We start from the raw sequence: 17,121 nt of genomic DNA, 5'->3' as shown, positions 1-17,121 counted from the left end.
AATGCATTTAACATAAATGTCAGTATATGGGTGCTCTACAGTTGCAGCGTCGGCCGATTTGACCACGGAGATGAGAGTGACGGCTGGCTTGACCGCACGTTACCGCAGTACGATAATGTTTCCTGTCCATGACAGAGTTAGCATGCAGCTTTAGCCATCATGTCTAGCTCTGCTTTTCCTGGCAATGTGTAAAACCCAAAGTGTTTCCATACTTTATTGTATGTGTAGTGTTTACCACTTTGGATTTAACATGTGAGTGTGCAGGTCGTATCCACGCCGACCCTCCAATGTTTTCTACTTTCTAGTTCTAATAATACATCCATGGTTTTGGCTCGATACAGCTTTGTTTTGGTCTTGAAACAGATATGACGTCAAGTTACTCGAACTACAACAATAAAAGCGGGAATAACTTCCTTCTACCTCTGCATAGACTCAAATGTGGCACTTATAATACACTTTCACACACATAAACTTTCACATTTTTGCAGCTCCTTGAATGACAAACTGCCTCTGGTGAGCAGTCCTGTGTAAAAGCAGCAGCTGATGTACATTAACAACACAATTAACACACGGCCGTGCTGTAAAGCTCACATGAATAATCCATCCAATTTACTGTACGATTCTGGTTAATTTCTGATTGTGCCGGTGCTGTAATTGATTAAACACTGCGTGGGTATAAGAGGGCATGACAAGTTGATAGTGCAAAGTGAGCAATACTTGGTCTTAATTGGCTGGGGGTGATGGAGCAGAGCACTTCATTGACAAATCTCACTCACTTCAATAATCAGCATAGTTTCAAGCCCTGCATGTATTAATAATGAAAACGAGGTCAGAATAATGTGTAATGATTAAGAAGTGGCATTTCAACATTAAAGTAAACCTATCAGGATTGTTAAGCATGTGAAGCCTTGTAATCCAGGCAAAATGTAAGTGCAATTTTTTCCATCAGCTGGTTAATTACAACCAACTTGCCAAGATGATTCTACCACTGGCGTCTTCCTTTTTTAATGTTTGAGGATATAAATGAGACAGTAGTAGCCAGAATCATATGAAAGTGTACCATCTACCGATTTGGCTGAAATAAAGTCACACATTTGTTATGTCACCACTCACATTTTTCTGAGATTCAGACTTCAGTGGGCTTATGAAAACAGTAAATGTTCTGTATTCGGCAGGAGGGAATTCTTCAATTCTCCTATGTGGTGGGGCTTAGGGAGCTGCCTGGGATAGCATGAAAGGGAGAAACAGCTGCTTTTATCCACAAAAGTCTGCGACATGAACTCTTTTTTTTCTTGGTGCCTGCCTCTGCATCTCCGAGGCTGGAGTAGCTGAGGGGTCTGAGGAAGCCTCGAAAGTCCCTGATGAGCGAGAGAATAATCTCTGTATATGAGAGCGGCAGCGACTTTCCTCAAATCCCATTTCACAGCGGCAAAAAATTAATATTCTCTGCAAAAGAAGAAAAGAAGACATTTAATTCAACTTGACAGGCGAAGCATCCAGTGTGGAGCGAACGTTTGGAGCACACCTTGAGGATTGAGCTAATGCCGTATGTTTTACCTGTTCTCTCCAGCAGCCTGTCACTAGACAATAGATGCCTCTTTTGACTTACGGCCTACTGTACCAGGAAGTCACGAGGGTGCCTTTCATACAGTGAAGCAGTGTAACTTCAGCCCTGTATGGAGAGAAAATTAAGCAATTTCTATGGTTCACTGAGATCTGGGGCTGTGAATTAAGACGCAAATGTCATTAGTTGTCATTTGAATATGAATAAGATTGATTCTCTGACCTTGAAGGTCAACTGTCATATTCCATACGATGTGTTGAATAACTAATCGTTATACATCCATGATGACATAACCCACATAATTGGAACCAGTCTCTAAAATTCTCCCATTTAGCACAGTGGTTCTCAAACTTTTTTTTAATAATGTAATAAATGTTGAAATATTTTTCCAACCAAGTACCCCCCGACCAGCGCAACACGTAACTGAACAATCTTGAACGTGATTGCGTTTGTTGTGACAGTTGACAATTTACGGCAGTTAACAATTGCATTGAAAATAAGAATATTGAATATAAAAAATGGTTTATTAAACCATATTTAAATATTTTATTGTACTTATTATAGTATAATTATTTTAAGAACTATGCACGACTGATGATTTATTAAATCGACATTTTAAAAAATCGCACGTACCCCTGCAGTACTCCAAAGTATCCCTAGGGGTACTTATTCTCCCGTTTGAGAAACACTGATTTAGCACCCAAAGTGTGATTAAAGCTTCTCTATAAAATGTCCAGAGCATTAATATAGCAGCAAACAACTATTTGCTATGTAAAGATACACCCGATTCCAGGGAAATATTGGTAGCAGACAAATCGGTATCACACACATGTTGTGCTCCATTGTGATGAGCATCATGGCCATTGCCAACGGCTCCAGGGATTTCTGCAGCAGAGAGGAGGCCAGCTGAAGGAGTTTGGGGAACAAAGAATGACATGAATCAATGAGAGAAGAGTGAGAAGCGGGTTGGAGATGAACGTACTGCAGAGTGGGAGGAAGAATGGGAGGAAGGAGAAGGAGAAGGGGGTCCATGGAGAGCGTTACTCAGCTCTCTGCGGGGGTTATGTTCAACTGAATTAATCTGTTGTGAAATGTGCAAGTGCTGCCTGGACTGATGCCTTGAGAGATTGGGAAGAAGAAGAGTAAGAGTGGGGGGTTGGAGGGGGGGGGGGGGGGGGGGGGGGGTATCTGGGGAGGCTATGTCATGAAACACGATCTGAAAAGGCAAATTCTCCCACAGGGCTTGAGTCCTTCATCCCAAGCCACCCCGTCACCCCTGTACAGTATAACTCTATCTGAAGCTCTTCCTCCACCCACACATCCAACATCAAAACACAAGATGCATCAGCAGCTTATAGGCCATAGGATGGAGAGTATATCGCCATAAAGGCCATCCTGGTGGTGGTGGAGGACGCTCATTGCTGCACATCAGCTGGCCAGATGTTCTGTATGTACTGTGAGTAGTTAAAATATTTAAACAAAGTAGTGAAGTACATCCATAGGTCCTATCATTAACTAACACAGCTACCAGCTAAATAGTCAATGTGTTATATAGTATGATTGCTCGACATATCCACTGCCTTATGATCACTTCAGAACGTCCATAAAGATTCTGCTCTCCCAACAATACCATGTATTGTGGTGGGTCCATCCCTTACTAGTGGCATGTTTAACATCTGCATAAAAGTTAGCTAAAGGAGTTCAACATTTTGAAAATACTCTTATTTATTTTCTTTCCAAAAGTGAAATAAGAAGATCAATCTCATGTCAATGCGTTGAATTCTGAGCTGGAGCTGGGAGGTGATTAGGAAACAGCAGCCTGGCTCTATTCAAAGTTCAAAAGCTAAGTCATACCCTTTTCCCATCAACATTACCAGTTTTTTTAAACATGGGAAAACCCACTAAAAATAGGCGATAGACTCTTTTCCAATTGCCAGAAGAGTATACTTTTGTTTTTTTTCTGGTGCGACAAGTTCAACGTCACGAACACCCTGGAAAACATGGTTAGTAAACAGTAGAAAGTAGTGTGTAGGCCAGTGAAAATATAATGGTGGTTACTTTTCTTTTTTTTTATATCTGTTACATATTCAGTCACTTTCAAACTCATGCCAACTAATTTGGAAAACTGTTCAAGTGCTACTTGGACAGAATTTGTGGGAGCATCACACCGGAAAATGGGAAAAAATTGGTGTGTCCACTCGGGTGTCATGTTTCAATCACTGCCGATCGAGCTGGTGCCGATAAATACCTGTGACTACTTCAGAGTCATTTGTCCTGGGAATGAATGCTGATTGTAACCTTTCCCACTAAAGACAAAAGACAGATGTTAGTGGGCGTTAGTGGGTTTTTTGACTAGTGGGAAAGAGGCTTAATTAACATGTCTCTCTGTATGTATGTTATTTAAAAATGCAAAAAACTACAATTTGTGGTTGTAGAGAGAGTAACAAGCTGGAACTATTTCTTTTTATATCGGATTAAACAAGATGCAACGTATTGGTACTGGTAGGTGTATTGAACTTACAGTAAAAGAAACACTGGCTAGCTGTTCCCCCTTGTTTCCAGTCTTTATGCTAAGCAAAACTAATCACCCGGCTGCAGCAGCTCCTTAAAGCACAGAGATGAAATTGGTATTTATCTTCTTTTCTAACTTTTGAAAAGAAAACAAATGTAAAAATGTTGAACTATAAAGCCTTATTCTGGAACTACTGGCTACCTGTCCTGCTCATTAATTGGCAGTGTCTGATTTATTCTTTTCTCTTTTTATTCAGAGTATTTCGCATAAAGTGGTACGCCGCTTTTATGCTTATTCTCACTGTGGATACAGTACAGCTAGCAGTCACATTATGGGTGTAATAGTTTGGTTAATTATCATCATCATGGCGCAGTGAAGCAACTCAGACATTGACTGTTAATTCTGTGAGAAAGAGATGGGAAGACAAATGAGAGAAGAGGAGCGAAATAATGAAAGAACACGAAAGAAGCGGAGCACAACAAGCAAACCAAAGGGCTCATTACGGAGAATATCAGAGGACTCTGATCATGACAAAAAGAGACAGACTGATCATTGTCTCCTGCTGGCACTTCCTACACACCAAGTTCAGGAGGCTAAGAAGCAACCACTTGGGACTGGCCAATTAGCACATTAGAAGATGTTGTTTACATCCACACTGTCATGTGTCTGTGCAGATAACGTAGCGGTTTCAAGTGCTATGACAGATCAAGCCCTCAGAAATCAGCTTGTGTCATGTAACTCTGCTGCTCAAATCGACCTCCTGTTGAAATAGTAGTTGAAGTGCTAATCTGCTAGATGCATTTTATGAAATCATTTTGCATCTCTTTGGCGACACTGTGTGTCCATTTCTCTGGTGTTTTTTTTGCACTGCACTTACCAGAGATCACTTGTCAGTCACTGGGTTCACTGTCATTTAATCATGTAGTTGATTAGCGTGTCACAAATGCCAAATGTATTGTTAAAAATGATGCACCCATCCATCCATTTAACGAATGTAGTGTGTCCTGTTCAAGGTTGTGAGGGGGCTGGAGCCCATCTCAGCATGCAGCGGGTCAGAGGCAGGGTGCACCCTGGACAGGCTGTCAGTCCTCATAGATAGAAAAAACACACTCCCACCCACAGGCAATTCAAGTACCTGTGGGGGTGCTGCTTGTGTTTAGCGTGTGGGTGGAAACCCAGCTGGTGCGTTCACATGATGGAGTGTGAGGTGACAGTGCTACTGAGCCTCCGAACCACCAACCGCTACATCATCTATCAGTAGACACAAAGGAGTCAGAGACCACATGTTTTACTCTGCTTAAAGGGCCAGTGTGTAGCATTTAGTGGGATTTATTAGCAGAAATAACTATTACTATGTTTTCATTAGTGTAATAATCACCTGAAACTAAGAATCATTGTGTTTTTGTGTGACAGGGTGTGCCCGTACCACACAAAGAGGCAGCTGGTACAGCCAAAAATCAGATGCAGAATGAATTTTTAGTTATAGCCTCAATAAAATTGTTGCTATTACTAAAAAGAAAAACTTGCCACTATCCATCTGCAGCTGTTCTATATTTCTACTAGTGGAAATTGGCAACCCTACAAACATTTAGCAGGAACAAAAAGTCATGAACAGTTGTCGCGTGAGGCCGAAAGAGGCTGCACAGAAAACTGCCTTGCACTCGGACAACTAGATTGTCCAAAACTGAGGTGGCTGCTGAGGTGGCTGTATTAGTGTTAACACAGGCTACGGTAATGTTTTCGTTAGTTTAGAATGAGCCCTTCATATCTACATAGTGAGCGGGTCCTCTTCACGGAGTCCACCGTGTTGCTCCACCATGTTCCTACAGTAGCCCAGAACAGACAAACCAAACACTGGCTCTAGAGAGAGCCTTTATTGTTTTTACGTCACCTGAAGGCCACCGTAGTTCTCTGACACGCTTGTGAAACTGCGGTAATGTGAGCTACAGAGTGCAAAACCGTGGTACCACCAGCCGGCGTCTGACTTCCGTTGCTCCTAAAGTAGTGTTATTATGGTAAGGATCGGCATTACCACGGTTTTGCACTCGGCGGCTCTCGTTACTACAGTCTTGGAAAGGGAGGAGTGAGCGAAGGGCTACTCAGTTGGTTGCAATCTGCAACCACACCACTTGATGACGCCAAATCATACACACTCTACCTTTAAGATACTTTATTGCTCGTGTACATTCAAATATTCTACAATAATCTGCATATAATATATGACAGTTAATATTCCTCCTGGGTTAATATAGAGGTACACATAAAACACAGTTATTTTTAAATTTATATTTATGATTTTGCAATGGTGTTGAAACCAAGCAGTAGCCTGTGACTTAGTATGGCCGAAGCCTTCTTCAGCTCAGTTGAGGGCATTCAACGTGTCATCTTGTTATTCTTGATAGGCAGCCTGGCGGGCAGGTGTGTCAGGTCTGTCAGCGTGCATTCTGGGAAAGTGTGCACTCCGCAGACTGTGCTTTTGTCTGGGGAGAGAGGGACCCTACAGTACATAAATATGAGTGATGTTTGTTTGTGTGTTTGTGTGTGTGTGTGTGTGTGTGTGTGTGCGGGCGCGAGTGAGCATGCACAGTGTGAGTTTCTGTGTGGTTCCCACTGCGGCTCAAAGCCTAAAAACCCTCTTGTATTCGTGATCATGCTGCCTTGCACATACATAACAAAGAGGAGTTGCTAAAATTAGTAGCCTGTGTGATTCTGGGAGGATTCTACGGATCTATCCTTTCCTTTCTTTTTTTCCGTTGTCAGGGCTCAGTGGATAGCGACCGTTTGGCAGGTTTGAGAGCTGCGGTCTCATGAAGGTTTAGACAGCCAAAAGTTCGAGAGTCTGGGGATTTACAGAGATGGATAGCGTGAGAGGAGGTGGAAGCTCTTAGCACATATTCTGGTGTGAAGAAGCCGCGTTTCATAGTCAGACTGTAAAACACTGACGAACTGCAAAGATCAGTAGCTCTGTCGCTGTCAGTAAGTGCTAGGAAAATCAATTCTATGATATATGGCACATGTAGTTGTATGTTTGCTTGAAATTGTAGTCATTTTTTATCACATTTCCCCCTCTGACATGTTTTACATTTTTCATTTCTTGCCGCTATCCTCCCCTGTGCCACTGCAGAGGCATATCTTGAACTACACACACGAACCCATTTATACAGATACACAGATGCAGAACCATTTGTGAATGTAATGAGGGTCACACAGGGCGACCCAGATTGATAATGCAGTATGCCAGAGGCAGAGTGCTGCCACTACCGTCACTAACATGGCTTTCCCATCCAACTCCCGTTGCCTGCTGAAACAACAGGCTGCGAGCCATGCGAGTCAGACTTTATGCAGCATAGCAACAGTGTGCTGGGAGCGCGTTACCCCCCTGTCTAAGCTGATTTGACACAGTCAGGTGAAACAAGTTCTGAGTTTCGAAGGGGAAGACTTTTTCTGTGCTTTATGTGATTTTGTAGATGCCTGTCTGGTGGAGAAGTTCTGCTCTCAGGTCCGTGTGGTGGATTCACAGCCTGTCCTGTCATGGGAGAAGAGATAAAAGGGACTAGCTATTCCTAGATGGATTTGATAGTGATTTGACCTGATTCACACATCATCGTACCTTTCTCTCTCCATTTCTGTCTTTCTTCGTCAATCATGGAGCTGTGATTCATTTTGAACACACAAATGAAGAGGTGAATTTTGGGAGCAAATGGCATCTGTCATGTTAAAAACAAAATGGGCTGAGGCAACATTTTGACTAAAGTGAAAAATGACAGTTGATATCTTTGCTATATTTGTGGTTAAATTACATTTTCTAGGCATGCTAGCATTTGGGCTCCCAAAGATGCCATGTAAGAAGCCATGTAATAAGCGCCGGGGTCTATTTCACAACAATGACCGGCTCGCTGTACATTAATCCTTATGTACACTGTAAAAAAAAAAAGCATAAAATTACCGAAATTTTACCGGGAGCCGGGGCGCCAGAAAATGTCTGTTAAAAAACGGAAAAATACTGTCCGTTAATTAACATAAATAAACTGTAAAAAAAACAACAGTAATTATCTTTATATAATTAGCCTTTATTACTGTAATTTTACAAGAAATATTTTACTTTTAACATATATTTATTGTTAGAATAGATACAAACAAAAAATGTAAAATTTCTTGAAAAAAAATGTTAAAAAAAAATGTTTTTTTTACAGTGTATGTTAGTATTGTCGTTTGCCATGCTAACATTATCACTGAGCTCAAATCACTGCTGTGCGTACTGTGCGTACAACCTTACAGAGCTGCTAGCATGGCTGTAGACTGCTCTCAAACTGTAGTTGTGTTCCATAAAGTGCAATCACTGTATCTCCCTGCAGAAAACAAAACCTACATGCAGCATCTTATCATCAATAAACCATTACATTCGTCTTGAGACGCTTCTATAATTAACAAATACAAACAAGGTCATCACCAAGAAGAAGAAAACTGTGTACCACTGGGTCAGACATACAGCAGGGAAGCTACTGGATCGCTTTATAGCACAAAACAGCGCCTTAAGACAAGAAGCAACAGGGTTTATAGAACAAACAGTAACACTGGCTTGAGATTGAAACTACCAATTATCTTGACTCAAATCGTTTAACTTGTTTACAGCAATTACGGTACCCTAAATTAATTTACAATGACATACTGATGCTTTTAAAACCCATCCTCACCCTCGTGATGAATGACTGAATGTGTGGGTATTTGATGAGGTAAGAAAAGCATCCCATCTCGCTTCTATATTCTTCTATGCTCTCCTTGTCACTCATTTGACTGCAGCGGCGTACAAGTGACAGAGGGGACTCTGAAATGCTGCCAGCATATGGAGATGAATGTTTTCTGCCTCTGCACATGGCCTGATCTGTCTTGCCTCAGCCCCTCTTACATCACGGCACGTGCCCCGGGGCTTTCTCTACAGAGCAGGCGCTCTGTATTTAGAGCCTGATTTATACACAAACACACACATACCACTGGGGAAGGTGCAATGAATGTTCTTTTCCCCCCGCCGCAATTGCCAGCAATATAATCATCTTCCCACACTTCAATGTGCCTTTAAGGATAGCATTCAGAATCAACGGGGAGAAACACACTCATGAAAGCAAATGGTCATTTTAAAAGCATAAGTGAATGGAAAAACAGAGAGATGGATGCTTTTAAATATTCTGATCCAGGTCAATTTAAGGTAATCAAATGATTAAAGAAGGTTTTTTTTGTTCTCCTCTTCCTGTAGTTTTTCAGTTGCCATTTTAATCTCCCATCTTCTCTCCCGCTCGGCACGGTTCCTAATATTTGCCGTGGCGCTCAATCGACACCCTGCAGATTGTGTGAATAGCGAGGTGCTCGCGAAGAAGGGATCCACCTGGTAAATGCACAACGGGAGCAGAAACGAAAAATAATCCTTGTTTCTGTGTTTTTTCCTCTACCCCCCTCTTCTTTCTTCCTTTGTCTGTCTCTGTTCTCAGGTTGTTAGAGAGCTCGATGCTCAACGCAGAAGTGAAGGAGGGAGAGATTCTGCCTCCTACCATTCAGAGGCTGATGAAAGGATACAACAAGTACCTCAGGCCTTTCTTTGACAGTAAGGAAACTGCAGACACATGCAGCCACGGGAATGACAGAACACTCGGGGGAAATGTGTGTTTGACAGAGAACGAGAGGGGTGCATATTGCAATTTTGTGCTTGCGTTTCCCTTCTGAGTAATATATGCTGACATGCATACATTTCAATTTACTGCGCCTCGTATCATAAAATACTTATGATACGAGGTGAAGGCAAGTTTATCTTTGAAATTATCCCATAAAACTTCGGGTGTAATGAAACGATAATAAGGAATGCAGAAGCAAACACTGATATGAGGCCGGTACATTATATACTTAAATACGAATATCTAAATAAATCTAAAATGTTGTTAGTAGCTTAACCAAGATCAGAGCTGCTAATACGCGCTGTGATTTAGATTCCAATTTTCCGCCGGCGACTAATTTACTTCCAATAGCAAAGTCTATCCCAGTGTACGCTTTCAGAGGAATGATGTTATGTCATTCCCTGCAAATCCCTCGCTGCCGTTATTGTTCTGGGCTCCGGGAATCCGCCACAATGCGATTATGGTTTGTTTACTCGCCGTTTGATCTGTAATAACACCTCGGACTTTACCAAGGCGAATGCTATTCAGCATAATCACTAGTCCTCCCGCCTAGGAACACAAGCTTGGCACACACTGATGGCTGCAAACAATCGTATTCACACACCCACGCACATGTATTTGCATTGCGCTGTGAGAACTTCCATTGATTTTATTCATTACCTCCTCCTTGAGGGAAAAATAACACCCAGAAATGCTTGTCGAGATATGTTGCATCTGTAATGCCGTCATCATGCGCTCTTCTCTGATGTGTTTTCGTGGCATTTTCTAGCCACACAAACACAGTGCAAGTTAAAATATTTTCGACATTATGGTGCAAGGTGCAGGGTTTCTCTGCTTGTCACTGTCGTCCTCTGGCCAGACAGCCCCGGGCAACGCCAGCAGGTCTGCTCAGTGCAGACATTTCTGAAGCAGATTGCCCCCCTACTCAAAACCGAATCATTATTTCTCATGCCGGAGTAACCTTAAAGGATTAGTTCGACATTTTGGGAAATCCGCTTATTCGATTTCTAGCCGAGAGTTAGATGAGAAGATTAATACCACTCTATATGTTACCACAGTTAGCATGGATGTGTCTAAAGCATGGACTGTATATACAGTAGATGGACGACGCGTTTCCGCTTCCTCCCACTACACAAAAGTGAAGCCAAAATATCCTGGATACAGGAGCTGCCATCTTGAGATTTTGACGTCATTTGGAGTCAGTGATCGGGGATGGGGGGCTGGAGCCGCGTTATCGAGGTCCTGCCAGAGCCAATCACGAGCCGAACACGGCCGGAGCTTGTTAGCGTGAGGCACCTAGCTGCTACGTTAGCACCACGCTAGCTGTTTGGCTAGAAAGACACAACAACTAACCATAATATCTCTATAACTACATTTATGATCAAACTGACAGATGTTCTGTCACACAGACTCGTGACGGTTATGGAAAGTTAAAGTTGCATTCCCTCTCTCGTACAAATCCCGAGCCTCTGGCTACGCGACTACTTCACTCAGAGCAGCTGTCAATCACAACGTCTCACCTCCTTTTTATAGCATCAAATAACTAATTAAAACCAAACTTATCAGAAAAATTAACACTTGAACATCAGCATGATAAGAACTACCTAAAATGACAGAAACCATCTTTGGGAAAAATATATTTGACGTGTTCTTTAAAGTTTTAGTTTGGCCCATCTGTTAACATGGAGGGGGTGGATTTATGACCTATACTGCAGCCAGCCACCAGGGGGCGATCCAGATGTTTTGGCGTCATATTTGGGGAGCTGTCATGCCGTCCATCTTTATACAGTCTATGGTCCGAATGAAACAAAATCCAGACCAAAGTGTTTGGTTTTTACACTTCATCTTTTGTATAGATTCAACAAATTAGATATAACATGTGAATCAGTGAGCTTTAGAGGTGCTGGTAGGTGGATTTTGTTACTTTTGGACGGAGCCAGGCTAGCAGTTTCCCCCTGCTTCCAGTCTTTATGCTAGGCTTTGCTAGCCGGCTGCTAGCCGTGGCTTCATATTTACTGTACAGACATAATAGTTGTATCCATCTCCTCATCTAACTCTCCACCAGAAATCAAATTAGCATATTTCCCCAAATGGCGAACTATTCCTTTAAAGCTAAACTCCAGTAAAAGTACAAACTGAATGTCTTAATTTAAGGTTTTGTTAAAATTGTCTGACGTTGTGTGAAGAAATACACAAACACATTAGAAGCACATCATGCATGCGGTAACTACACACCTACAATAGGCACACACACATCAACACATGCAGTAACTGCAGTCTGGCAACAGGCTCATTAGTCTCTCTGACAGAGATGAAGACTGATAAGTGAGAGAGAAGGAGAATGATAAGATGAAACATAAGAGAGAGCGGCAAAGTTACCCCTCTTTGATGGCGAATCAGGGAGAACTAATTCCCTCAAGGGGGTTCACACTCCACACACTGCAGCTGTTGATGTGCCAGAGGGTCTTTAGCATTTTTTAAATGTGCTGTCTTTCAAGAACCTTTCATTATACAACACAATACCTTATTATACAACCGTATATCCCTATGCCTCCTCAATATACCCTGTTATGTCATATAACTCAGTCACATGTAGCCATCTGTATGTATGCATGAACGCTCACAGACACGTTTAAACATATATTCATATGGGGGTTTCTTCTTCTTTGTTTCTAGATGGTCCTGTAACGGTGGGTATGAGCCTGGATATTGCCAGCATTGACACCATCTCAGAGATCAACATGGTAAGACTATACTTTTATGCCCAAAAACAAACCCAAAGTAATCAAGTGTAGTATGCAGTGGTTCAGTTTTACTAATGTCTCCTTATGTCCCGTTGACCTGAATGAACCCTTTCAATCCCAGGCCCAACAGTAGTTGTAGTTCCATTGATCTACCTCTCAAACTCTCTCGTTAGTTTCAAATATGGATGTCTTACACCGCAGATGTAGTGCACTTTTTTCACAATAACCCTGGCTGTTTGAAAATTAAATTAAATACAAATTTGATGTGAATTGTTGCGGTTCAGTAGTTGCCTTGAAGAAGCCCATTTACAAAATGCATTTATTCAAATTCTGAATGTGTCAAAAAATGAAAGCTCGTTACAGAACAGTAATCCAACTAATGAGTAAAATCTGTGAGGTTTTTGTTGCAACAAGCATCATAACCAGTAAATGAGATAATAAAATTGATCAAATGCAACAACAAACCTTCACTCAGAGGAACTTTTACTCAACTTTCCCACAAGTCAAACCACCTCACTGACACTTTTGACTTCATAAGGGGGTCAACACCTACATGTATGTAAATAGTGTGAATTATTTACGAAAGCATCAGAATGAATTAGAGCTGAAAAGATTAGTCACTTAATCAATTAGTAGATAGACAGAAAAATCAATGAGCAACAAGTTTGATAAATAATTAATAACTGCAGTCACTCTCCAGCTTGTCAAATGTAAATATTTGCCGTCTTTCTCTGTTTTCAATTTGTGGACTTTTGGTTGTACAAACAAGCAATTTGAAGAGGTCAGTTCAGGCTCTGAGAAATTGTTATTTTTCATTATTTTACAGAGCAAACAGTTAATGGAGAAAATAATTGGTAGATTATTTGCAGCTCTGTAATCCTCTAATGACTCAGGCAATAGTTAGATCCAATTGTCAGGCAGTTGGTCCGCCACTTCAGTCCAGACTGAAATATCTCTATGGATGGATTGGTGTGATATTTTGTATTTGGATTCATGGTGCCCAAAGGATGAATCCTAATGAATTTGGTGAGATTCTGACTTTTTAATCCAGCGCCAGCAGCAGGTTAAATTTATAATTTGTCGGTACTTTGGTTCTGAAATATCTACAAAATGATTTCCAGTAGCACTTAGCTGTAACTGCTAATTAGCAAATGTTAGTCTAATAACACACAAGATGGTGATAAACATTATACCTGGGGAAGGAATAGGAAGGAATAGGAAGGAACAGCATGTAAGCATTGTCAGAGCATGTTAACTCAAGGATGGCCTCACAGAGCCGTTAGCTTAACTGAATACTAAATGGTGCCAATGTCAGATATTTGAATATTCTACATATGGTGGCTTTAAAGGACTAATAAAGCCCTCATTCAAATAATCTTCAGCTCAAAAACTGGCACCCACACACATTGCTATTCACACAAATCAGGTCATTGCAAGCAAGAAATCAAGCTTGAAAAAGATTGGACAATGGAGAACGTAGTTTCTGTTCCCAATTCAGGAGAATGAGACTCAACCAAACATGATATGCACACATCGCTCGACAAGAATAGATTACAACTAAGCATGGAAGCTCATTTTGCTCATCAGTAAAACACTTTTGACATGTTGATTGACAGAGAGATACACCGGCTACTTCATGTTTAAGACTCACTTAAACATCGAACGATGGCGCTCCTCTGGGTTTCATTCTTGTGGGGCTGCATGTGTTTAGCTAGGACATTGCACTCACAGCTTGTTGCCACACAACAGGAGAAATTGATTACGTAGCTCCACATGGATGCACAAAATATGTTCAGTGTCCTAAAACCCAGAACAGACTTGCTGACGTGAAGCAATGCTGTGGATTACTGTAGCTTCAGGCACGGAAGGGCTTAGGGACCTGACACCATCAATACCCAACAATGCAAAAAAAAAGAAGAGCCACAAGCTGACTAATGAAATACAGGTACACAGGAGAAGCTTGGTTTGCAAAAACCTCACTCGTTTGTCAGCATATTAGTGACATGCTTGTTAAAATAGTCCATTAGCTCTGTTGTATGACCTTTGAGCCCAAATCTCGCAGGACTACACCGCCACCATATTCCTCCGTCAGCGCTGGACGGACGAGCGCTTGGTGTTTGAGGGCAACAAGAGCCTGAGCCTCGACGGGCGGCTGGTGGAGCTGCTCTGGGTCCCTGACACCTTCATCGTCGACTCCAAGAAGTCCTTCCTCCATGACATCACCGTGGAGAACAGGCTGATACGCATCTTCCCCAACGGGACCGTCCTCTACGCGCTGAGGTGGGATAACCAACAAGCTTGTTGGTTTATTGGTTCTTGTGTTTGTTTTTCTGCTCCGACAGTCGATGCAAAGTAGGCCAGGGAATGGAGGAGAAATTGGCTGAGGGAAGGAGCGTGGGTTGAATTCGAGATAATGTGATTGCAGAGCAGGGAGTTGGTGTCAATTCTATTACTTGGGTATTGGACTGTACGAATACAGGAGCATGTGATCCGTCAATACCAAGAGCTATCAAAGCAACAGCAAGTCCCGTTAGCATCTTCCCAGCATTGATTGCACTGCGTGGAAAGGGCTTAGCATGTGACAAGCTCTAGGCAAGCTTCTGAAACATGCTTTACCTTGACGTTCTGATTAGACACCAGGCCAAGCAGACAGGTTATAGATAGAAAGGTTATAGATGATCCAGGGAGTGAATTTGTTCAGCTCTTTTAAGGCCGTGATGATGGGATTAACACATTTCACTGCTTTTATATGTCACATGCTTTAACCTCAGCCTGTCTATGGATTGTGTAAGAGCTGTCCGTGGTGCTGATTTCATTTGCGCCTGGATCTCAAAGGTGCTGAACTTCTTTTTATGGCTACACATGTTCTGGTTACACAATGAAAGAGGAAAATAGCACACGGGAGATGTTCTCAATGTTCCTAATGGCTGTTTTGTAACTACCACGGGGGCACGAAAGTACGTGGGTGTCATGTTATCGTTATAAATTGGGTTGGGTATTCAGGCTCAGTTCAGTCTGGCCGCACAAGTTAATCATGCCTCCATACACTGTAAACATCAATAGAGCACTGCATTGCTCTCTGGTGTGTGAACATGCTTGTCTATGAGTTGTGATTCATGCTTTTATTTTTAACAAGTGCCTGACGTTATGTACAGAGTGACATTTGTTGATTTATTTGGTCAGTGTGTGTGTGTGTGTGTGTCAGTCTCTATGGACTTTTGCCTTCATACAGAGAGCTGCTGCTGCACTGTTTCTGGGCTTTTACCCTGACAGAGGAAGTGTTGAGGAGGCGTCACAGTTTGGGAGCATTCAGGACTAGTGAGAGTAAAACAAGCCGAAAAAAAAACATAGTCAGGAGAGCGATGGCCTCCTCGGGGAATTGGGGTTGTGAAAAGGGACAGAGCGAAGTGAGAGGTGTTGAGGAAAGGACAGCTGTGGTAAATGTTTCAGTGCTGTGCCAGGGGGGAATACATGAGAAAGCACTGAGCTAAAGGTTGAGCAGTTAAATGGGCAGATTCAATTAGAAATACCGTATTCTACTTTTTGGTTTATGAGGGTCCAGTTCATATCTACATGTGATGAAATATATCATGAAGAAATCAGAAATGTCAGTACAGTAAAGACTAGAGATGCATATCAGATAAAGGCTTGTGCAAATTGCTGTAACAGTCGAGGTGCATCATGGTAGATGGATTTTCTGAGAGTCCACCTCTATTTTCCCATTTATGAGTCAATATGCTACAGCTTATTGGTGTTTAGAAATTTAAACAATATTTCATTTCATACAAAAAAATGAGTGTCCCTTTCACTGATTATGTAAGACATTTCTAAGAAATGATAATAATCTTGGTAAAAAAGTGAGAAGCTCTGTAACTTTTAGCAAAGTGTGATCCTCAAGTGCTGACTGTGGTGTCTCCTAACATGCAGCGACCAAGCGAACTCTGGCAAATGGAGCGTGAAAAACGTCCAGATATACTACGAGCGATGTCACTCTCTATGACATAGAGTGATATTGATTAACTGTCAGTTACTGTCAGTGTCAATTTTGACCAGTTGAAGATAGGTTGAAGAAAACTTTTGCTTAAATAGAGCCAGGGCGAGGAGTTTTTCAAACGTCGCTTGTTCGCTCGCATCGCGAGTTATGTCTACCTAAAATACCCTCCCTTAAGGACTGAATCAGCCAACAGAAAGCCTCCAGAGATGATGTGTCATGGCTGCATCACATCAATCATCAGAACTTCATGCACACAATGTAAAGATCATTAGTTGTATCAAACACTTCAAGGACTTGATGCTTACAAAAGGAAAGCTTATAGAAGAAACTGTATTACCGTACAGTTATGTCTAAAATATCAATACATGCATTTTGGTAATATTGTTCATCAAAAGGTTAAATATAGTAACCATTTAAATGATTCAAATATGTGGAGATGTAGGTGAATTAGAGCTGCAACAATTAATCCATTAGTTGTTATAAACGATTAATCGGTTTGAGTAATTTCTTAAGAAAAAAAAGTAAAAATTCTCTGATTCCAGCTTCTTAAATATGAATATTTTCTGGTTTCTTTACTCCTCTATGACAGTAAATTGAATATCTTTGAGTTGTGGATAAAACAAGACATTTGAGGACGTAATCTT

At 41.6% G+C, this 17,121-nt stretch overlaps 1 protein-coding gene across 2 annotated transcripts in view; it reads left to right on the top strand.

Moving 5' to 3' along the window:
- The window catches only part of LOC141774305 (gamma-aminobutyric acid receptor subunit pi), a 297,207-nt gene that overhangs the window by 27,559 nt on the left and 252,527 nt on the right, over positions 1 to 17,121 (top strand). For both annotated transcript variants that reach the window (XM_074646871.1, XM_074646870.1), the window contains 3 exons: positions 9,560 to 9,672; positions 12,416 to 12,483; positions 14,546 to 14,763. In XM_074646871.1, coding sequence (XP_074502972.1) covers positions 9,560 to 9,672; positions 12,416 to 12,483; positions 14,546 to 14,763 — 399 coding nt within the window. The remainder of the gene's footprint in view (positions 1 to 9,559; positions 9,673 to 12,415; positions 12,484 to 14,545; positions 14,764 to 17,121) is intronic.

The sequence above is a fragment of the Sebastes fasciatus genome, chromosome 9 (assembly GCF_043250625.1).
Source record: "Sebastes fasciatus isolate fSebFas1 chromosome 9, fSebFas1.pri, whole genome shotgun sequence".
In the NCBI taxonomy this organism is placed as follows: domain Eukaryota; kingdom Metazoa; phylum Chordata; class Actinopteri; order Perciformes; family Sebastidae; genus Sebastes; species Sebastes fasciatus.
Note: the sequence above shows the minus strand (reverse complement) of the source record. Positions and strands in the feature narration are given on the sequence as shown.